This window comes from Suillus bovinus (genome assembly GCF_016758785.1).
Source record: "Suillus bovinus strain UH-Sbo-P2 chromosome Unknown EDB93scaffold_105, whole genome shotgun sequence".
Lineage (NCBI taxonomy): Eukaryota > Fungi > Basidiomycota > Agaricomycetes > Boletales > Suillaceae > Suillus > Suillus bovinus.
The window spans coordinates 68,825-92,522 of NW_024542161.1; the positions used below are offsets into that span (position 1 = coordinate 68,825).

The 23,698-nt window shown below is 45.0% G+C and overlaps 5 protein-coding genes across 5 annotated transcripts; 1 reads left to right on the forward strand and 4 right to left on the reverse strand.

Moving 5' to 3' along the window:
* Positions 1-56: 56 nt before the first annotated feature.
* Positions 57-2,076, reverse strand: EDB93DRAFT_1255906 (armadillo-type protein; the record flags this gene model as incomplete). Its single annotated transcript, XM_041453858.1, has 3 exons — positions 57-992; positions 1,056-1,127; positions 1,177-2,076. The coding sequence occupies 3 exons, from the start codon at positions 2,074-2,076 to the stop codon at positions 57-59; spliced, it is 1,908 nt and encodes a 635-aa protein (XP_041302090.1).
* Positions 2,077-6,209: 4,133 nt separating this feature from the next.
* Positions 6,210-7,739, reverse strand: EDB93DRAFT_1108416 (uncharacterized protein; the record flags this gene model as incomplete). Its single annotated transcript, XM_041447838.1, has 9 exons — positions 6,210-6,239; positions 6,282-6,431; positions 6,488-6,788; positions 6,834-6,856; positions 7,003-7,110; positions 7,170-7,214; positions 7,269-7,415; positions 7,481-7,656; positions 7,715-7,739. 9 exons carry the CDS (start codon positions 7,737-7,739, stop codon positions 6,210-6,212), a joined length of 1,005 nt encoding a protein of 334 aa, XP_041302091.1.
* An 8,770-nt stretch (positions 7,740-16,509) lies between these two features.
* Positions 16,510-17,334, reverse strand: EDB93DRAFT_1255911 (uncharacterized protein; the record flags this gene model as incomplete). The annotated part of the gene is made up of 3 exons (XM_041453859.1): positions 16,510-16,750; positions 16,826-17,081; positions 17,133-17,334. The coding sequence occupies 3 exons, from the start codon at positions 17,332-17,334 to the stop codon at positions 16,510-16,512; spliced, it is 699 nt and encodes a 232-aa protein (XP_041302092.1).
* Positions 17,335-17,973: 639 nt separating this feature from the next.
* On the reverse strand, positions 17,974-18,988 carry EDB93DRAFT_1255912 (uncharacterized protein; the record flags this gene model as incomplete). Its single annotated transcript, XM_041453860.1, has 3 exons — positions 17,974-18,537; positions 18,590-18,810; positions 18,865-18,988. 3 exons carry the CDS (start codon positions 18,986-18,988, stop codon positions 17,974-17,976), a joined length of 909 nt encoding a protein of 302 aa, XP_041302093.1.
* A 690-nt stretch (positions 18,989-19,678) lies between these two features.
* EDB93DRAFT_1243290 (uncharacterized protein) lies at positions 19,679-22,155 on the forward strand (the record flags this gene model as incomplete). Its single annotated transcript, XM_041452124.1, has 11 exons — positions 19,679-19,789; positions 19,851-20,087; positions 20,127-20,138; positions 20,195-20,296; positions 20,342-20,387; positions 20,469-20,561; positions 20,634-20,912; positions 21,078-21,409; positions 21,515-21,875; positions 21,932-22,089; positions 22,117-22,155. The coding sequence occupies 11 exons, from the start codon at positions 19,679-19,681 to the stop codon at positions 22,153-22,155; spliced, it is 1,770 nt and encodes a 589-aa protein (XP_041302094.1).
* Positions 22,156-23,698: the final 1,543 nt, after the last annotated feature.

The window sequence follows — 23,698 nt, forward strand, 5'->3', positions numbered from 1 at the left end:
AATGAAAACGAAAATGCAGGTGCGGAATCGAAAATGTGCGATGCGAGTAGGACAGATCATGCAACGAGAGAGACTAGCTTGTCGCTATTCTCGAGCTTCGAAGCGATCCGCCGGAGTCTCTCAGGCTCATTCTCGATTCCAGCGCCCTTGAGCATAATAGCCATGTAGTCAAACACCTTTGGAGCATCGATGGCAAGTATCGTCCCAAAGCTCCGCGATAGGCATGAACCCCTCTCAATAACCTCAAGCGTACACTGCCCACTACTAGTAGCCTGTGCGAAGAATTCACCGACCAATCTCGCATCCGCCTCCTTGCTCTCAAGCGCGGACGCAACCAGCTTGTTCACAAGCCGGAAACGGTGCTCGTCAGGAAGATTGGTAAAGTAGACCTCCGCCTCTTCAAGATTGCGAACAGCAAAGAACTCCTTCACGTCCTCATCAACCTTCTTCTTCGCGTCTGCTTCTGACATGGCGGTACTAGTAGGTGCGTTTTCGGGCTCTTCTTTTGAAGGAGTCATGGTGTTCTCTTCAGTATGAACGGACCGTGGAAGAAGCTGGAGCTTCCTGCGCTGTACGGTAGGCTGAGGAACACTAGTGTGGCCAAGGTCAACGCTTGGTTTCCGACTCGACAAACGACTAGGTTTCGTAGATGCCTCAGCGGCGAGTTCAGGATTCTGACTGAGCATGTAGAACATATTCGAACTTGAATTCGTCTGGGAAAGTGTCTCTCGCTTGCTATTCTTCTTGCCGGCCGCGAAGACGCCGCCCGGACCCATTACCATCCCTATGGCTGGGCCTTTGGATATTTTGCCGAACTGCGACAGATCACCGGCCTTGGAAGGTGCCCGCGGAACAGAGCTGCCACCTGAAACAGCCCAGCCATCAGGGCCATGCTCTTGGTTGCGGTTGTCGCCGCGTCGAGAACCACCACGGGACATGCTTATCTGACGGTTGAAAGACTCCTTCTCTGCAGCTGATTTCTCCTTAGCGGCCTGTAACATAAGTGTCAGTCCAAATATTTCTGCGACACTGGTTTATCTTGCCAGCTCGTGAACAGCGGCGATCGTCGTAGGCGCAGTAACAGCATTCCGGCTGACCCATTTACGGTCACGCAACTCAATAACGTCCTGAGATCACAGTGAGTACAACCGACAAAGATACCCCGAAATACCACACACCTGAAGCATGAACTGCACACGAGAGTTGATGTTGAGACTCCTTCATGCGCGTGAAGTAAACGTCCATATGCGCGCGGGCTTTCGGCGTATCAAGCAACTGGCCGACTGTCTTTAATAGTTGACACAAGCTCTCAATCTCCTCTTCCTCTGGGTTCTCGACGTTGCACAACAGCTTCTTCACACACTCGTGCATGATACGCTCTGTGATCATCTGGAACTTGAACAGCTCGCCGATGAACTTGATGAGACCAAGACCCTGACGCTTCGCCTTCTGTGCAGCGTAGTACTCATCCAAATAGAGTTCAGCCTCCTCCGTGCCCTTCTTGTCATTAGCAGCCCGGGTTGCATGATTGTCGGAAGCCTTCGCTGCAGCAGCAGCTTCATTGGCGAACCACCCGCGCTCAAAGTCTTCTTGACACCTGTTGAGGAGATACTTACGGAACAGCTGTCCGCCAGCAATGGGCTTGCCCTCCATATCATTAATATCGGCATCCTGCACCTCAGGACTGATCTGCTCCATCATCTTCCGACACAGCCTCGCGTACATTTCACTCCAACCGTCCACATCCTCACTGATTGCCCTCTCGAACACCAGCCGGATGACTTGGATGAGCGTTCGCCCGTCTTTCTCATTCACACTCCTGTTGACCCAGTAGATGATCTGGTTTGAAATCGTCTCGAATTTCTCCATCGTAAGCCTGTCGAGCAGTGCTTTAACCTTACGGTCGATCAACTTAGGTGAATCAACATTAAGTTGACTCGAACCCTTGCGAGTTGCGCTCGTAGGAACCCAACGATTAGCAGATAATTCGAGAGGCACAACGGGCCTGAAGCCAGTATCTTGTCCTTGCTGGGACATCGGCGCCTTGTTAGCAGAATGGACGTTGGATGATGGCATAGCAAAATACTGTTCGCTGGTAAGCTCGCTTCCCGGGGATCGGAAGATGCTCACTACCTGAAAACTGTTTGGAAATTGGGATGGAGGGTTTCTGGTAGTCGATGTGAGGTTCACGCTTCTGCCAGTTGGTGGATATGTTGAGGAGCTGGGGACAGGCGCCGAATCTAAATCTACATAACAGCCTGATCCAGCTGACGGGCCGCATGCAAGTCTATTCTAATGTACACGTGTATTTCGATTGTCGCACGCAGTCGCGAAGTTATAAGACGCAAGGAGAACTGGTTATGCAAGCTTGAAAAATAGCATCTTCAGTAATGTTGCTGAGAGTCCTGACATGTTGAACGATACGAACAATTCACACGGGTGGTTGTGAAACACCACAACTACAAAATTGTCATTGGAGAGACCTTGTATGACCAAGGTAATTAATATTGATACTACATCACAGCTTTCCTTTCTAATCAATCACATTAGCACTCGGACTCGAAAGGCAGCAGCGAAAGACAGATTCACAGTTTGGCAGCTGAATGATGTCCAAGTATCCACGACACAGCATTTTCTACAATCGCATGGTTCGATTGATATGATTGTGCCTTCAGATCCGCAGTAAAACCCGACATCGTTGTTCTTCACATTGTCGAGGTCCACATAGCACACTGCTGAATCTGTGGATAAACCGTAAGTGCGGGGTCTTAGGCAGGCTGCAAGAGTGCTCACTGGCGGGGAGGCAGTTTTCGCCCACGTGTATTGATGCGATGGCTACTCCAGCCATTGCTGTGGCAGAAATGACAATGGTGGTGAGTGAAGTAAATTTCATGGTGGAGTTTTCTAAGCTGAAACGAGTAGAGTGGCTTTTATACACAATTAGTGTATGGTGCAGCCAAGCACTTTTATTGTCGCATGCTCAGGGACAAACCGGATGCCGCCTCATGCTCTGCGGCATTCCTTTACTTTCTTTTACGCAGTGACCAGACCGGCTAATGTTGTGGGCAGAACTATTCTAAGGTAGTCCTGGCGGCAGAACCTGGCAGAACCGGGCAGAACCATGTTTTGCGAAAATCGTGCTACCATTCGACAGCAAAATAGAATCAATATTCCAATTCCCATCTTCGTGTCGAGTGCTTTTTCTTCTAAAAATTCTTTCCCATTTATGTCCCAGTCTGAGGCAAACTCCATGTCCATCACTTTTTCTGCATTACGAATATCTTTGAGTCGAGCAACCTCGGCATCAATCTCATGAAGCAAGATCGATTTAGACCATTCTCACCGGAGAGACTGTTGTGAAGAAAAAAAATGCAAAGTCGATCTTGGGTTGCTTGGCAGCCTCTGTATACTGCCTGAAAGTTTGTTTGTATGCATGTGAGCGTGACGGCGTCTGACGTTGCGCTGACTTGCTATCAGCAGCATTCTCCCAAGGTGGATATATGATACCGAAGGCTAGCACGTGACTCGTGAGCATCAGGAAATTCTCACATTCCTTAATCTCCTTAATCAGCTTAACCTACTTATCTCAAAACTTGTTTGCTCTCTCTCACATTATTTACCTGGCATATTTCATATTTCTCTAGTGTGAAGCATAATAAAACATATATATCAATATACCTCAACATTTCCTTTCTGAATATATTCAAGTTGAAATGTTGGACAAGTAGATCCACCTTTCAACAAGACACTTAAGTGTATTAAGTCTGTTTAAGGACAAATAAAGTAATGTGAGAATTTCCTGATGAGGTGCTCATGCGTGTTCAGAGCTCGCTGGCCTCCAGACTTCGTAGCCGTTATAGAGAGTCTTAAAGCTTCTCAATTAATATTGACACTATCATACACTGAACTGGTTCTGCATATGCGGGAGTCCTGCCATTTTTTTTTTTTTGCTTCAGAGTGGGATCCTTTGGGGTCATAGTCTCGTCATAGGCTTTCTTTTGTGTGTTGGGGTAATATGATTAGATGGTGTAATTCGGACACGTGTCCTGCCACATTATGTCTCAGAGGTTCTGCCCTGCCACATGGCAGAATGACAGAGCTCTGCCTGCAACACTACCCATCCCTGTTACTTGTCCGGTTCCCAGAAGTTGTGTCACTTCAAGGTACGAGCAATTGCCTATGTAAGACCCTGAGGAGCCCTTAGCGCTGACCTTTGTTATATTTTGTCTTGCCTCCACGACCAACACGAATGCTACGTCTGCTGCTTGCTAAATATCAATGTCTATTGTTAACCCTCTGGCCTCTTCATTCGTCCCTTCAGCATCAACCAAATGAACACTTCCATGACACTGTCTGTTATGAAGAATTGTTGAAATACTTATATCATTACAGCATACATCACACCCCTAATACAAAATGCACTGCTGGGCATCCTCTACTACTCCACAGGACCACATCAGGAAAACCTTCTGATACAAACCTAGACTAAGTATGTGAAGTTTAATAAAATTTTCTCTAACACATTGTAATTTTGCAAAAGTAGACAACTTAGCAGATTAGAGAATCTTTTTTACTGCCCCACCAGATCCTACTCATGGACACTAATTTAGTAATAATTTTAAACAAATTCACAAACTTACAGAGTGTTATGAGAACCTTATTTGATGGTTTGTTCAGTTTTTGTTGTTTGCGTTCGAACATTATACAAGAACAAATTAAGTTTTCATTAAAAGAGGGTATATCGGTGTAGAAAGCTGATCTCTGCTGGGCTCAGCAGAAATCGTACTACCTAGACAACAAATATTTAGGTAGATCTTAGCATGACCTATGCTGCTATACTTGCAGAGCAAGTGCGTTTGATCCTAAAGGGATTGCTAATTGGTATTAGTAGTAAAAATGTGTCAGTAATGCAAATAACAAAATGTCCGATGCTGTGAAACGATGTCTGAAGGTAATCTGATGATGTCCGAAGGTACTTATCCAATGTCCGAAGCCAAAGTGCGATGTCCGAGATTTCGGACTTTCGGACTTCACGATAATAGGTCGGAAACTTTATAACGAGTGACAGAGTATGACGGTGAACGAATGGTAATATTTCGCAATCCAACTAAGAACTACGAGAATATTCTGGGTGATCCGCAGAGTCGGGAAACGGCCCCTAACTACTGGATCATGATTGCTACGGGTTACCACAGAGTATTTAAGTAAGTACGTAGAAATTTGGAAAACTACAGGCGAAGATAGTAGTGATATATTTCGGGTCCGATGTCCTATGTAATAAGACACGAGGTGTTGCGGACATGTAATAATGCGGTACAAATGTCAGAAAATGTGCACGAAAATAACTACGCACCTAGTGAGGCTAGTTCGGATGGACAGGATACAGGATGGACAAGTGTGCGCGAAGTGCGATCGGCCGATGCGATGTCCGAAGGTCTGATGTGCCGGATCTGATACAGAGTGGCTCGGACATGTGCAAAAGTGCGTCAGACATGTGCACATATGTTTCGGGTGTTGGCGCGAGTATGGAAATATGTGGTTTTGAGCCCAATGCCGCGACCATTGCTACATCGGCATAGCTTCATAGAGAGCAAGACAACAAAGGAACATCGAGAACAATATATGTCACATATGTGAATGCGATGATGTAAAATAAGAAATCTACTCCTCATCGTCCATGCCGTTGATATCAAGGAAAGCCATTGCAGACTTGTGTGATCCTACTAAAGCAGTGTTGCTACTGGTGCAGAGTTTCCTTGTGAGGTGTGAGACTCAGACAGATGAGTTAACACAACACGAAAATGAACTCACTGGATAGCCTCAAAAATATCAGCCACATCTTGTGAAACTTACGTGGCGCCATCACCTTCATGTCTTCAAGAAATTTTACGTGAAAAAAGTAGACCTCGCTGAATAGATTGCCAGTGAAATTGAACTTAGATGGGGATCCATTAGCCTTCCAGAAGAGTGCGGCATACACCTATGTGCTCATTGTTAGTACATGGACTGGGCTCAGAGTAGATCAATAAATATATTGAAGTACTGGTTAAAGCAACCATTGGAATTGTAACCTCAGGCTGCTGGGCCTTGTTGCTCGCAATCTTCTTGAAGTGGTCTGAAAATTTCACCCTGACTGACTTGAGCCCATTGAAGTAGCGCCCCTTCATTAGATATGGTAAAATATTGGCTTTTTTGACTGCGGAATGAAGTCATTCTTCTCCTGGAGAGTGTGCGTGACACTGAGCAAATCAATATGCATAACCAGGAACACAGTCACTTACATTAAAATGTTGTTCATAGTGGTAGACATGGTTGATCAGCAAAGCCTTTGCAGTGTTGACACAGTCAGGGCCAAGACGATAATACACTGATACTTGAGCGCAAGCATCATCTTTTAATTCAGTGCGGAAAAGTGGCACTCGAGCCTCGACCTGTATGCGAGGTTCAACCAACTAGTAATATTGCAGAGTCTAACTCTTGAGCGTACCAGCGTGGCGAGAGCTGTCACATATGAGTCATCACTCTTGAGGCGATCTTGGATAGGTGAAACACCGCAGACATGAGCTGCTGTTAAGAGTACATCCCGCATGAAAAGGCTCTTCTCCGTGAGCTCCGGATAGCTGTTGACAAATGTCATGTGAACTTTTGCCTCTAATATTGCTCTTTGGACCACACGATGGGTGTCAATATCTTGATCCGTCAGCTTTAACTTACCAGTGTCCGACTGTACGACCTTGGGCCTTCCAGAGTAATCAATAGGAGCATCTGGGTCATCCTCTTCAGAGTCACTGTGGTCATATGATGCCATGGCAGCCTCAGGTTCCTCATCTTACACAACAACTTCCCAGACAGGTGTCTGCAGAGGATCGGTATCGATTAAATGAAGAAGAGAACTTTCATTCACATTATTTGCTCGTTTATGATTGCGTGCAGACTGAGTTTTTTTGTCTGATGGGTGGTATGATAATTTCAACGAGGAAGTAGATATCCGAGCCAACTTACCCTGGTAGTCCTTGGTTGAGACAATGGGAAGGGGAATGATTCAGCAGTCCGCGTCAGCTTAGGTTCCTTGTCTGACACGACAACTTGAGTATCTGCCCAGACAGGTGTCTGCAGAGGATGCAAATCATTTGAGTGCAAAAAATAACTGCGAGAGAATTTTCACTCACCTCATTTGCTCGTTTATGATCACGTGCAGACTGAGTTTTGTTTATCTGAGGGGTGGTATTATAATTTCAACACAGAAGTAGATATCTGAGTCAACTTACCTTGGTAGTCCTTGGTTGAGACGATGGGAAGGGGAATGGTTCAACCATTTGTGTCAGCTTCTTTGAGGTGGTTGTGGAAGGCCAGGTTGGTTGGGTCAAAATGAAATTAGCACGTTCGGCTTTCAACCTTGAAACAAACACTGGTGTCTGAGGGAAGCCAATTGAAGGTATGATCAGTTACTGTCAACAGTAAGCACAACAATGACACTTACTTCAGCTGATAAGGACTTGGGCTCCTCCAAATCGTCTTCGATTTCCTCCTCACTGTCCTCCTCCGAGTCATTGTGACTAGGTTGGAAATCAGAGACCTCCTTGATGGGCTCATCTGCTAAAAAACCATTGTCAATTGCCTGCTGGGAAGAGCCTGACCGCTGCTCATTTTCTCTTCCTGCCACACCTGTAAGGTTGCTGAACTACCAAATACAATTAAGATGAAGCTGACTGACCTTTCATTTGTGCGACAGGGCTCATGCGGCCTTCATCAGAATCTTGTGGTTTGGTAACTAGACAATACTTTTAAATTAGTCATCATGATATCACAAGTTGGTGCTCACGTGTTTGGCATTTCTTGGTAGTACTAGGTACTTCTGTTGAGTTGCAGGACACTGTAATGATGGTTGCGGCGCTGGGCTCGAAACCAGGCAATCCAACACCTACGTCTCATCCTTTTGACTTCACTGGTGTGTTTTCCCTTATTCTAACTATATGTTGACTATGTCTTAATGCTACACGGATAACAATTCCATTGGCATCCTGTCGGGAGCCTCGGAATACGTATAAGCAGTATGCATCGCGGCTTATTTCATAGGTTTGGACTTGCTTATCTCGCTACTAGTTTCACCTATGGATTCTGGTCTCTCACGGAAGTAGGATATAATCTTGCTCACTGGCTACTGATAGGACACTTCACTTCCCATACTTCGAATAGTAATTAGTAGAGTCACCTCAGTATAATCGTAACTGCGCAATCAATCTTTGTTCATTCAGAACGATTGTTTGGCTAGACCGCTGCCAATTTTGCACTTCGTTTATTCTTGAGTTCCGATAGATTAGTGTCGTTCCGGACTTTGGATGTTTCGCAAAGTCTTATACTGTTATTTGACACACCGACATACCGACACATCGACACACCAACATATATTGACCTTCGGACAGCCTTCGCAAGCCTCGGAAGGCATTGCGCTACTTTGGACAACACTTTCGCAGCTTTGGACGACCTTCGGTCGCATCGGACAAGTTCCTCGGTACTTCAGAAATAGTCTCGGAACTACGGACAAACATTAAAGAGGTTTTCTTCCAATATCTTGTCTACTCTCTAACTGTATAAGACTTCCCTTGCATTATCAAGGTAGTTCTTAGGTTGTCTCTTGGGACGAAGCATACTCACATCTCTCAGGACTAGGGACTCACATTCAGTAGAGCCCAGCCCAGATCTACTCTTTACAACTGGAGCCCACCGCTGTCTTAATAACCGAGGGTCTTATATAAAGTCGTGTAAATGTAATGACACCACAATTACACTTTGGATAAGACTGCTTGCCAGTCCTCGATTAACATGGTCTACAACTTTTCCTATTTCGTGGTAGATAACGTGTGAGTTCTTGGGAGGCTCGCTAAACTAATCTTTTTATAAAGATCAACCTAGCTGGAGCTTTACTTTTCTTTATTGAAACTCAAATCTCTTGTCTAGGAATAAGCTTCTAGACATGTAATTCGGTTTCTGGAATGTATTTGCCTAGGAAATCTCCTTCTAGGCTCTGGACTTGGATACTGGAACTAGTGAGACGTGGTCTCAAATATACGAAATATGACCAAGATCGCTTGGTCTATGGACACCTGACTGTGAGACAATGGTCTCAAATATACAATATATGTTCAAGATCGCTTGAACAAAGGGGACTATAACTTGACCAAGATCGCTTGGTCTATGGGACAACTAGTGAGACGTGGTCTCAACAATATGATAGATGACTAAGATCGCTTAGTCAAAGGGCACAGAGCAATAAGACAAAGGGGTCTCAGACTATATATATGACCAAGAACGCTTGGTCTATAGCACTAAATAAGTTTCTAAGGTAAGAAACTTATAATCTCAAGGGAATTCTTTTCCCTGCACTTGTCTCACTTCAAAGGGACTAACTTTGCAAGTGAAAGATCTGATAGGCAGATAGCTACAAATGGGAGATCATATTTTTTTGGGGGGAGAATGGGCTCTCCTTATATACATTTTGTGTGGGAAAGTAACCTAGGTTCACAAACAATAAAAAATAAGAAGGACCAATCAAAATATTGGGTCAAACCCAATAAAAGAATAAAATACAAGTGAAAGATGGAGCTATGACATCATTGTGGAGCAGAACATTCTGGAATGTGGAGTAATGACATCATAATGACATCAAGAGTGACATCATTGTGGAGCAAAAGATTCCAGAACCTTCCATGAGTGAGTCAGAGTGAGTCATTGTGGAGCAGAATATTCTAGAAGGAAATGACATCATGAATGATGTCATTGTAGAGTAGAATAATCTAGAGCTTGATGACATAATATCTTTCAACAGAATACCTGCAGGAGTATCTGTGGAGTCTTATGACATCATAATGACATCATACCCTATGGGTACAATTTTATGAAGTGTCAGGTGAGTCAAAGCATCCTAATGAAAAATTAAAGTAAAGAAACACTAGAGAAAAGTAGGTAGCAAAAATAAGACAGTTGGCAGGAATTGAAACACGGTCTTTTTGGATAGGTTTTTTATAGGCTTTGTACTTTTCTCTATGGTTTTCTCTAGCCAAAGTGAATAAGCCAAAGGCAAGGCTATACCTTAACCTTCATTTCTCTTCTCACATCAACTAGGTCTAAATGTGATTCCCATCTCACATTAGACTTTTTTTTTCGTCAAAACATATTCAGATCATAAAACTTGGGGAAAACTGGAAATATGGACCATGGTTTGAAACCAAGGTATGGGTTGACTAGTCTGAGGACTAAGCTAACAGACTTTATCTTTTGAGGGTCACCTAGTATTCATGTCCATGCATGATTCCCACATCATGCAGGACACCGCGAGGGACTCCTTTACAGTCGGAGATAAACAACTTCGGATTAATCCTCACCGCTTTCTCCAGACATTAGAGATTATTCCAAGAGATATTTTGATACCGGTCATCCCAGATTTGTCGTCATCTGAAAATATTGTGATACGGCAACTCTCCCCGAGTACCCTCAACTCTACCGAGCTCACCGAACGTTGGGAAGAAGAAGACACAGGCAATCCTTTAAATTTAATCCACTCCTTATTTTATTTAGATTCAGAAAGCCACAACACGACATTTCCCTGCACGCCATCACCAGATAACCCTTTTCTTGATGTAACCCCGCAACTACCGAAACCTTCGCCGAGACAATGCGTCGCAGCCCTACCCTCACTATCTGGACCAAAGATCCCCGCTCTGAATATCGCTCCACTCATCACAGCCTCTTCGCAGCTAACCACAACAAAACCCATATCGCTACCCACCTTGCAACCTGCAGCTATGTCATCTGCACCATTTAGAATGCCCCTCCGCAGTACGGACACCACTCCGAAATTCGATGGGACACCTACCCATCTCATCCCATACTTGGAAGATGTCATCCAACTTGCTGACCATGCGGGTCTCAGAGACAAAGCGCGCATAAAAGCAGCCATTTGCTATGCGCCCGTGGATGAGTCCAAAACATGGGAAATATTAGAAGAAGCGGGACTGAGAGACTGAAATAAGTTCTACAACGCACTAAAACTCTTGTACCCAGGATGCGAGGGAGACCGACATTACATGCGTACAGACCTAGAAAACCTGTGCACAGAACAAGCTCAGATTCCAATCTGGACTCGCGACGAATTCGGTACATACTACCGGAGCTTTCTGAAAGTGTCAAAATTCTTAATGGTAAAGAAGAAGCTTGCTGAGCTCGAACGAGACCACTTGTTTCTAGAGGGTATTCACAATACTACAAGTACTAACATCCGCAGGCACTTAGAGATCATGATGACCTCGCATCACCCCGATGAACCATACCCAATGGATAAGGTATACGAAGCGGCAGTATTCTTACTACCGGGAGCAGCAGCAGTAGTCGCCACCAGTATACCTCTTCGGACAACTAGCCAAGCTCCCCACATGTCCACAAGTACGGTTCCGATAATGCAGCCTTCCGGCGGTGTCGTTGTGAAACAGGAATATAACTTGCAGAATGCGCAATACGAGTGCTATTTTTGCGGGGGTCGGAACCACATCGCTCGGTACTGCAGTCACCGCCGAGAGTACATTACAAGCGGAAGAATAATCGAGATGGACAGTAAGGTATTCATGCCAGATGGTAGTAGGATTCCCAGCGGAAGAGAGGACAGATCAATGAAGCAACGAATTAACACGTTCGCCAGTCAATCACCAGCAACAGGAGCTAACACTATTCAGGTCCAGGCTGGGCTATATTGCCACGCAGCTCCAGACATTGAGATAGTTGTGGAAATCGACTCATCTGCATTCATGCATACCCGCAGCGAACCACCGGAAGACGAGGAAGAATTTGAACACTTGGAATGCAAACCAAGAATATGTGGTATTTACTGCCGAGCACGTGAAGAAGACAAACAAGGGGAAAAGTGTATGGTTTGACGGTGTCAATGTATCATCACTGCCCGAGGCCAGGCCCATCGTCAAAAACCTCAGAACAAATGGAGGAGATTGTATCTCCACAAGTGAAAGAGGCAAAGACTGGGAAAGCACTGAACCCTGGAACCTCTGTCTTAAAACCGGCTACTAAGGCACCTATCGCAACTCTGGCCGCCGCCGCATCATCATCGCAAGCACCGCAATATCGCTATGCATTCCCGCTAGAAGATAAGGACACAGAAAAGAAGGTCGTTGATAAGATTCTGGATACAGACGTAAGTTTGCTGATAAGGGACATAATCACAGCTTCACCGGATATCCGGAAGGCGATAAAAGACCTTACAACGTCTAAACTGAGTCACGGTTGGTTGTCACGCTCACCGATCCGAACACCGGCAAAATTATCAGGATACCTACGGAACCTTGGGCTAGAAAGTGTGCTAAGTGTAGGCACAATATGTTGTGTGTGGACCATCCGAGTCCGAAGGGTTTTTAAGTACCGATGATCTGCTATCGCGGGGAGACTTACGAACTGTTGCATCCTCCATCATTCCTTATAATTTATTTTCCGAAACTAATCACTGCCTCACACTATCTGTGCAAACCTCGCTCTCACGGAGCACTAATACTCCGCACATTCCTCTCGGCGCATTATAATTATCTCGTAACAACCTGTTTGGTCTTTAACCGCTCATCTGTCCATGCCTTCAACAGTGTATATTCATTCAACAAAAACAAGCACGTGCTGGTCTATAAGCCAGTCGCGAAGAAAGTCCGGACTGTACAAACGGCTATGGCCCCCAAATATAGAGTTATAAGGAAATTACCTGATGATCCTTTGGCCAGCATGCCTACACTGCCATCCATTCCGCCTGACTTCATTCCGGGCATCCGCTACACGCAAGAGAGATCTGACAACCTAGACTTAGACCTGGCAAATTGGTTATGGCCCAAAGAACTGAAGCTCATACGTTGGCTCATTAGAGCACACAAAATGGCATTTGCTTGGGACGCGAGCGAACACGGACGTCTCAATGAAACCTATTTTCTGCCGTACAGAATTCCAATGATCCCACATACCCCATGGTCTCAGCACAACATCCCTATTCCACCCGCAACCGTCGGCAAAGTTATCTGAATCATTAAAGAGAAAATTGACTCCGGAGTCTACGAACCGTCTACCGCCGCATACTGCTCTCGCTGGTTCTGCGTTGTCAAGAAAGACGGAAAGTCCCTGTGTCTAGTTCATGACTTGCAGCCGCTCAATGCAGTAAGCATACGAGACTCCTCGGTCCCGCCATTCATTGAGCAACTCGCCGAGTCCTTCACAGGATACACAGTATATGGTATGATGGATCTGTACTCAGGCTATGATCAGTGAGCCTTGCACGAGGACTCGCACGACCTGACAACCTTCGAAACCCCACTCAGACCTCATCGGTTAACTACGCTGCCACAAGGTCATGCTAACGCAGTCCAAGTATACCAAGGGGATACGGTGTTCATTCTGCAGCACAAGATACCAGAGTATACTTCTCCGTTTATTGATGATGTCCCCGTTAAATCAGTAAAAACTCGGTATCAGCGAGCTGACGGCTCATACGAGACTATTCCGGAGAACCTGGGAATCTGCCGGTTCATATGGGAGCATTGCAGGGTAATCAACCACATACTCCAGAGGCTCGAAAACGTTGGTGTTACTGTATCTGCTACTAAGTTCATTTTAGCCATGCCAACCACTATCATTGTTGGTCACAAATGCACATTTGAAGGCAGGGTTCCGGAAGAGTCCAAAGGGCAGAAAATCCGAGATTGGCCCGAGTGTAGCAACGTCACACAAGTGCGGGGCTTCCTCAGAACATGCGGAGTCCTCCGTATCTTCATTAAGAATTTTTCCAAGATCACCCGACCTCTCGTCAACCTTACATGCAAGGACGCAGTATTCATATGGGGATCGGAACAGCAGGAAGCAATGCAGACACTTAAGGACTTGATATTAGAGTCTCCCGCACTCCGTCCGATCAACTATGAATGTGGTCGTGAAGTCATCCTTGCCGTCAACACCTCCAACATTGCCATAGGATTTATTCTTCTCCAAGTTGGCGAAGACAGAAAACACTACCCGAACCGCTTCGGATCCATTGCACTTACAGAAGTAGAAACCCGCTATTCACAAGCAAAACTCGAGTTATATGGATTGTTCCACACACTTTGTGCAGTCCGAGTTTTTTCGGTGTCACCAACCTCACGGTTGAGGTCGACGTGAAGTATATTAAAGGGATGATGAATAACCCTGATCTCCAGCCTAACACAACGATCAACCAATGGATCACTGGTATTCTCTTATTCCAATTCTCGCTAATTCATGTTCCCACAGCGAAGCATGCAGGTGTTGATGGACTCTCAAGGAGACCTCATGCACCCGAAGATCCGGACGAAAGCGATGACCATGAGGACTGGCTCGACCGCTCATACTCGTTTTCTATGGAAATTCTCAACGACTGCACTTATGCTGTTGCACGGATAGACTCCAATAACCCGCACTACCCGTATACCATATCCGTACCAAACCTGCTAACCCGTCCCCCCGTCCTTTCCGTGTTTTTAGGTACCATTGAAGGTGGTTCTGACAATATCCGCATCCTGCGCTCCGAGATTGCTAAAGTGCAAGATGTGAGAATCTTGAAAATTCAGAAATTCCTAGAGAACTGAGAACGACCCTCAGAACTTTCGGACGAAGAATTCGAGACTTTCGTTGGCGCATCTCGACAGTATTTCATCTTCGACGGGAGATTATGGAGGAAACATATGCAGAGGAAGCATCAGCTCGTTGTCCCTGAAGTGAAGCGGTATCAGCTACTCAAAGAGGCACATGATGACCTTGGGCACAAGGGAGTATTTACGATCCGAACCCGTCTTCTTCTCAGATTTTGGTGGTCACTAATGACCAATGACATCAAATGGTATAACAGGAGATGTCATGAGTGCCAGATCCAACAGACCCGGAAGTTGCACATCCCGTCGATAGTTGCGATACCTGGAGGAATATTCCGAAGGGTACACATCGACATTATGATGATGCTGAGGGCCGGCAGGTTTGACCGAATCATTCACGCTCGCTGTGCACTCACCGCATATCCGGAATGGCGAATGCTCCGCAAGGAATCTGCGAAGATCGTCGCATCATTTATCTTTGAAGAGCTAATTTGCAGATGGGGTCCAATCACCAAAATCGTCACCAACAATGCCCCAACCATTATATCAGCAATGGAGGACCTCGTCACACGATACGGCATCAACCATGTCCGAATATCACCGTACAATTCGCAAGCTAACGGAATCATTGAGCGACGTCACCGAGATGTCTGGGAGGCCATCATGAAAAGTTGTGAGGGGGATGAGTCTCGCTGGTATCAATATGCGCACGCTGGTACTATGGGCCGAGAGAGTAACTCCAGGTATCCACCGGACTCTCGCCGTACTTCATGGTACATGGAGTAGAACCAATCTTTCCTTTTGATCTCGCCAAAGCAACCTTCTTAGTTGACTTACCGAACCAAGAGAAACTAACTTTCAACGAACTTATAGCATGGCGCACCTGCCAACTTATGAAGCGGCAGGAAGATCTAGATTCCGTCAAAGACAAAGTCACAAAAGCAAGGTTCCAGTCTATCTGAGAATTTGAAACGAAGTTCCGAAACACCATCTGAGATCACAACTTTGCTGCGGGCACCTTAGTGCTTGTGTGGAACTCGAAGATAGAGTACAAGCTAGTATGTTGGTGGATGAGACCTGCAAGTCCCCAACGTTTAGCATGTGAGATTTCTGGTAGTCGAACACAATTTTCTGGATGCTGTCCAGGTTACCGATATGGTGCATGGTGTCATTGAAAGTCTTGCTCCCTTCAAGTTGCGTGAATGGCAGGATGTCCGGTGGATGGGGAATCTGCTCCCGCAGCACTAACTTGGCAACTGCTCCAATAGAAGCGATGGCATAATTGAGTTGTTGGAGTCAGTGCAACATTGAGGTGGAAAGGAATTCCGAGATGCAGAGGTCACTGCACCATATGAAACGGATAGCGACATGAAATATCAAGGGGTTATCGAGAACCCCATCAAGTATGGTGACATTCCCATCCTGAAAAAAAAGATCAAAATTAGCATGTATTTGAAAATAAAAGTGAAACATACTGCATCAACTGTGAACTTGTGCATGAAGGCTAACGGGTGACAAGTATCGTTAATCAATGCAGTTAAGACATGGCCACAAATTGGACCGGCGTGAGACTGGAGTCTAGTGGGGGGTAGAAGCTGTAGCCCAAGGCGAGACAACTCCATACCATGACCTATAGTTTGCGAAAAGTGTTGTTCCACATGACCACCACCTGCTGACGTTGATTACTAGTTGTTTTGACTGTAACTACATAAATATGAATTAGTATCCAAATCAGCAACTTATTTGTAAAAAATATACCATTCATACCCGGCACAGATGCTGCCTCTGAGATCGCGAGAGAAACAAGTGCAGCCTTCTCGGCATCCGTACCAGCCATTGCAGATGCCGTCAAGACAAATCTTGGGATTCTTCACTTTGCACGATCTACAATCTGTTTTTTCACATTTGGCCTGACATTAATGACAACAAGGGCTGTGGTTGGCTGCACAGCGGCGGGAATAGTGGTAGGGGGCATCATGGGCTGCATGGTATTGAGGGCAGCTGTTGTGGTTGTTGGCTGAGATGGCTGAGAAACTCTGGGCTCAGGTATGAAGTGCTGCATGGTATCGAGGGCAGCCATTGTGGATGTTGGCTGAGACGGCTGAGAAACTCTGGGCTCAGGTATGAAGTATGGTGTGACAGAGGGTCAAGGGCGCCTATGTCTCTCAGGATGCTCAGGCTGTGACAACTCTGCCGGCAACTGAGGAACTGGTGGATGGTAGAAAGAGTCGAGTTGGGCTGAGTAAGGAATTAAAGAGTGGATGTTGTCACCAGCATTGAGTGGGTTGCTGGCAGACGATGGCCCAGGGATGGGTATGCTAGAGCTAGATGATGGTGCAGCATCTATCTCATCTGTTAGCGACTGTGGTAGACTACCTGTAGTTGTCATGTATTGGGGGTCTGTGATATGGAGGAATCGTGAAATTGGAGACATGACGTTATCTGCTTGATCTGTTAACAAGCGGTTGATGTTCTACTAACTTTGGTACTCACTGTTCAAACTTGTAATTCCATCTGTAAATTCATCATAGCCTGACGACAAGAAAAACTCATCTCGAAGTTGGTTGTGGAAGTGTGGATTGCCCAAGTCATCATTATCCTGCGCCTGCATACTTTGCTTGGAGAAAAGAATGGCAGTAGGGAAAAAGAAGATGGTGATCACGGTGGGAGAGCTGGCATCACGCGCCAGAAACATGTTGTAGAAAGGCCCTTGTACATAATAAAAAATTAAGTAGAACTGGATACTAGTCATGTGATCGCAGTCCGATGCTTAACAATTGCGCTGCTAATTGGTTGATATTAGTAAACAGGTAAGAGAGGGCACAAGTATTTCACGTACAATAACAGATGGGGAATGGAGGTGAATACTTGACTTGTCATGAGTGTACTACTGGTTGGGCGAAACTGTATTTGATCATGTTTACATTGAGGAGGATCAGGGGACTTGGCAGGCAAGCAGCATTATAATTGGGTAATCAACACAGGTACAAGGAAGAGTGACATATATGGAACATTCTGTTCGAACGTTCAGCCTTCCATATGCAAATTGTATTGCAATTGTATCATGAGGAAATGTAATACTTCTCATTGGATGATAAAGAGTGTAATAACACAACAACACAAGGGGTAATCTCTAGTACATTGTAAGTGCATATATGAATTCACGAATCACCAGGACACAATAGATACTTCCATATCAATAATGATTGTATGAGAAAAAAAGTTTGAATGTAGGACAAGAAGTGCGATTTGAGTGGTAAAAGGGAGCCTGTAACTTGTGATGAGTTGAATACTCATGAATTGAGGATTTCCCATACCGCTGGAAGGGCGATTATCAGCCAGCTGACTTTTCAGAGCCCGCACCTTTGGATGAATCTTCAGAGCCATGATCCGAGCCTTCTGGTAACTCGTCTAGATAAGATTCATCAGACATCTCTGGGTCTGAGGGTTCAGAGGGTTCCCTAGTGCCGATGCAGGGAAGTCCACTGTTAGGGTGAAGAGGAAATGCTGCAGTAGGCTTCAAAAATGCCTGCTTGACACGTGAACTGAGGAGTTTTGCAATCTGGTCAGTTTGGGTACTACTGACATGGAGGATCTCGCATTTGTCCTCATAGACGGCTTGAAGATATTGCTTATTGTCTTCAAGTTCTGCCTGGCCACACTGTGAAAAAATTCTTTTGAAGCCCTGCAATTCCCCTTCTGCCATCTTGAACTGTTGTTCATTTTCACCATAGATGCTCATGAGGAATGCTTCATATTGTGTGGCCTCATCAATTTCCCATGTTGCCAACACCATGCGTTGGCGCGCAACCTCACGACTTGCGAGCTTGGCCTTGTATCCTTTGTACAAGGTTGGAGTTGACAATTGGGAGAGGCCGCTCTCCAATTGTTCTTGAAGCTTTCAGACCATATCAGTGAGTTATTGGTGTCTGGAAGTAAATATATCATACCTTCTGTGTTTCTTCCAATGAGAATTCCAGTTGGAATTTTGACTTCATCACCTGAGCTGCATAATGAAGCTCCAATGGAGCTGGATTGGTGGGGTATGAAAGATACTTCCTTGACAATTGAGAATTTGACATTTTGTCACTCCTGAAGAATAGGCTCTCATCTGCTTGAGAAGGTGCAGGTTTGCTTTGCTGTGAAACACTCAGATGTGAGGCATTTAACACTGTGTTAATTGAGTTTAAAGAGCCTGAGGAGACTGATCTTTGGCTTGAATTACAGAGAGTCATTCCTGATGGACTTGAGGAGTCAGGTGAAGACTGAATTGTGGGACTGTTCATTTGAGCAGGGGATGAAGGTGGACTGCTTGACTGAACAGGAGATGAGGGTGGTGAGCTGTCCATCTTATTGTGTGCGAATCTGACCTCCAGACTTGTTGAACAATATATCATTGTGGAGCCTAAAAAATGACATCAACAGTGGATGGGGTAGTAGTATCTGGTACTGGTGTACAATTCCCTGCTATCACTATGGTCCAATGCACTGGATGCTACACTACTTTTTCGGCCACGGGCTTAAGTCAACATTTGGCTAAAACCAGGAATCGATGCTGCATGGCGGTGCTTGCTGCATCACGCTCAAATGTCTGCTCTCTTACTCCAACTCCTTCAGATGATCCTATGGAAATTGAAGTAGCTGATGATTGACAACCTGAGTTTGAAGGAGACTTCTTTGGTACTTACAAGGAAGATGAAATTGAATGGACTGACAACATGGGACAGTATGCCAGTAGCAGTGAAAGTAGTGACAGCTCAAATTCCAAGGATGATATACCTGGCCTCAACAATGCTGAATGGGAACCCCCCATAACTGGAAGGGATTTAGAGGACAAACTTGGAGCTGCTGAAGAAGACAACACAGAGATGAATAGCCAGGATCGTGGGTTGCATCAGCAGATCGAGCAACATGTGCTTGAGCCTGAGGAAGGTAAAATCACTATTGTGTGATACCCTGATGCTCAAGCAGGGCAGCCTGTCCCACAAGATGACATCTGCAATGCTAACACTGCATATGCTACCGTTATCAATGACACTATGAATCCCTATGCCCCCTTCAACTCTTGGGTGGACTGGGAAGTTGCACGATGGGCTAAATTATGCGGTCCAACTTCAACTGCATTTTCGGACTTACTCGGTATCAATGGAGTGAGTGATTGTGTATTAATCTCACATGTGTTGTAGATAATCTGTCTATTTTTGTTGCCAGCTCCATGAAAAGCTTGGTCTTTCTTACAAAAACTCAAGGGAATTGAACAAGATAATCGACAAGCAGCTTCCTGTTCACCCAAAGTTCAGGCGTGAACAAATTGTCATTGCAGGCGAGGCCTTCGACATTTTCTATAGGGATGTTATAGAGTGTGTCAAGGCTTTGTATGGCGACCCAGATTTTGCAGATTTTCTGGTCTTCACACCAGAACACCACTATGCAGACAAGGAACAAACTGTCCGATTGTTCCATGATATGCATACTGGTAAATGGTAGTGGGATACCCAGGTAAGTTTGCATTTTGAAGACTTCCGCTCATTGAACGTAACTGACATATTAAATAGAAAAAGCTTGATCAGTGCAAACTGGGTGCTACTATCATTCCAATTATCATCTCGAGTGACAAGACTCAAGTGACGATGTTCAGAAATAAAACAGCCTACCCTGTCTACCTTACTATCGGCAATATTTCTAAGGAAATTCCCTGAAAGCCCTCTCGCCGTGCCCATATTCTTCTTGCTTATCTTCCTACCACCTGTCTCAAGCACATCACCAACAAGGCTTCATGACGCCGAACCATTGCAAACCTGTATCACGCGTGCATGGGCCATATCTTAGCACCGCTGGAGGAAGCTGGTTTAGATGGTATTGTTATGAAAAGTGGCGATGGTATCCTGCGTCGTGGTCATCCCTTATTTTCTTGTTTCATTGGTGACTACCCTGAGCAAGTCTTGGCTACAGGAGTCAAAGCCACATAATGTCCCAAATGCGACATACCACCAGACAAACTTGGAAGCATTGCTACACCTTTCGAGATGCACAACCTTGATGTTGTCCTTGATGCATTGGCTGCAATTGACTATGGAGATATTGAATTTGTGTGTACATGCCGTGAAGCTGGAATTAAGCCTATTATACATCCATTCTGGGAGCCCCTACCCTATACTAACATCTTCCAAGCTGTCACACCAGATATACTCCACCAATTATATCAAGGTCTAATCAAGCATCTCCTTGGTTGGCTGGCCGAGGCATTTGGAGCAGCCAAAATAGATGCCAGATGTTGGAGGCTCCCCCCAAATCATCATATTCATCTATTTACAAAAGGCATCACTAGCCTCTCATGAATTAGTGGTACGGAGCATAGCCAGATATGCTGTTTTCTACTTGGCATCATCGTCGACATCCAACTCCCCAACCAACTTGCACTGAGTCGTCTCATACAAGCCATCAGAGGTTTACTTGACTTCTTGTACCTCGCGCAATATCCTTGCCATAGCTCTGAAACATTGAGTCTCCTTGTGGAAGCTCTTGATCTTTTTCATGACAACAAGCAGATCTTTGTTGACCATGGAATACAAAACAATTTCAATCTCCCAAAGCTCCATGCAGCCCGGCACTATATGTTGATGATCCAAACTTTTGGCACGACTGCCAATTATAATACAGAATATACTGAACACCTTCATATTGACTTGGCCAAAGATGTGTATCGTGCGATGAACCACAAAGATGAGTTTGTCCAAATGACTCAATGGCTCAAATGCAAAGGAAAGATTGTTTGACATGAGAGGTATGTCACATGGCGCCTCCACAACAATCTCATTCGACACCAACCATGTCCACCAAACCTGTCTTTCGACTGTGTTCAAACATTAACGAAGCATCTGAGTGTGAAAGGTGTCCCAATTCAGAAATTAGTCATGGAGTATGGGGCCACATACTTTCACGAGGCACTTGCAAAATATGTTGCACAACTGCATCATCCACATGAAGCCACCACTCGTCGCTGCCTCGAAGATCTTGCTGCCACAATTCACCTTCCATTCCACACACTTCCCATGTATCACATAGTCAAATGGCAATCTGTTGATGCACAGGGACATGGTGATCGGTGTGTCATGGTGGATAGCATGCACATCAAGCCTCACCATGTAGCCACCAGTCAAACAGGCACTGATGTCCCAGCACGATTTGATACCATGCTTATTAATGATGGGACTGGCTGTTCTGTAGGTATTGAAGGTCAGTTTGTGATTCTCGAGGATGATAGACAGTCACAAATGATATATTTTCAACAGGCTACCGTGTGGGTCAGATTCACGTCATATTCTTGATCCTGAAGAATTCTATCCCAATGATGTTCCCTACCACAATCCAGCCTCCCAAACATCTTGCCTATGTAGAGTGGTTCACTCGGTTTCCTCTTACACCTGATTCAAACCATGGAATGTTCAAAGTCAGCCGTGTTGTATAATCAGGTGAGAGAGTTGCAAGCATTATACCTGTCGCAAATATCCACTGAAGTGTTCATCTTATTCCCAAGTTTGGACCTGTCACACCTCATCAATGGACAAGTAGCGAAGTCCTCGAACAATGTAACACTTTTTTTGTTAATTCTTATATTGATCGTCATACATTTGTGACAATTAGATAGCACATTATAACTTCGTTATAGAATGTTGAATTTTAGCAAGAAATTATTGATCTTATTCATAGTTTGTAATATTCTTGTCTTTTTATCGAAGTTCACATAATTTTGACTATCTTTGTCTAGCTTTGTGCAGGAGGGTTTTCCTGATGCACTGGTTTTCAAGACATTGTTGTAAACGTGCCATGACACATCAGTATTTAAATGGCTTGTGTGAAAATTGGTCCTTAAAATGTCTACCAAGGGGTTCCTGGAACTTTCCAACACCATCATGTACATTCACTGACTTTGGTGAACATTTGGCGACCGGCAGAACACTGACTGGTGGGAAGGTCAGGTGATATCATGGGTCACATCCAAAAGGGCAGTGTATTCAGCCTCCAACTTAAGACTCAGCGACACTGCTATTGATTATAATTATGCTGCTGAATCTGCACAAATATTATTGTGCCCCCAAAATTGAATTTGTGTGCCCCCCTGAAAACTAAAATTGTGTGACACCCCAAAAGGAAATTGTGTCGCCCCAAAATTTGTGCAGATTCAGCAACATAAAATTGTAGATCAGTATGTACTACTTGAAGACTACTTCATTCACATAGTCTATAACCACTTTTTTGTTAACAGTGAAACTAGAAACAAGATCTCAGTGTTATGGACAATGACACTAATATTCCAAGTACCTAGAAACAAGATCTAAAGACAAAATAGTGTGAGACAAGAGCGGCGTGCAGGATACATCGAACATACCTCAGCGTTATGGACAAAGACGCTGAGGTACAAACAAACAAAGACAAACAAACTATAAGCCGTATGTAAAGAGTCTGATATGAAAAGGGAAATCTAATTATGGTGTTGAAGTTGAATGCTAACACACCCCCTTCAACGAGATACCAAAGACAAGCCGGAATGATGATGAATGAAGGTGGGGCACAGAAGAACCTTGGTGAAGATGTCCGCAGTGTTTTTGTGTGTCAAGAGCCAGATGGGTATGAAGGAGTTCTCTTCAATGTGTCATCTGATGAAATGATAGTGTAGGTCGATATGCTTTGTGCGGATGTGATTAGCCGCCTCCTTGGAAAGTGCAATGGCACCAGGTGTTGTCAGTGAAGAGTTGTAATGGCAAGGAGAGGGTGAATTTAAGGCAACCAAAGAGTGACTTCAGCCAAAGGCCATCCTGGATGGCTGCAGTAAGTGCCATATATTCTGCCTTGGTGGATGACAACACCTGAGTTGTTTGCTTCTTGGCGGAGTGTGAGACTGGGCCACCGTTGAGAAACCAGACGTAGCCTGATACTGACACGCGATCCTCGGGACAAGAAGCCCAGTCTGAGTCAGAGAAGCCATGGAGATTGGGATTGATCCCGGTACCCCCATAGTGCATTCGCATGGTGACTGTCCCAGCCAAATAACGAAGTAC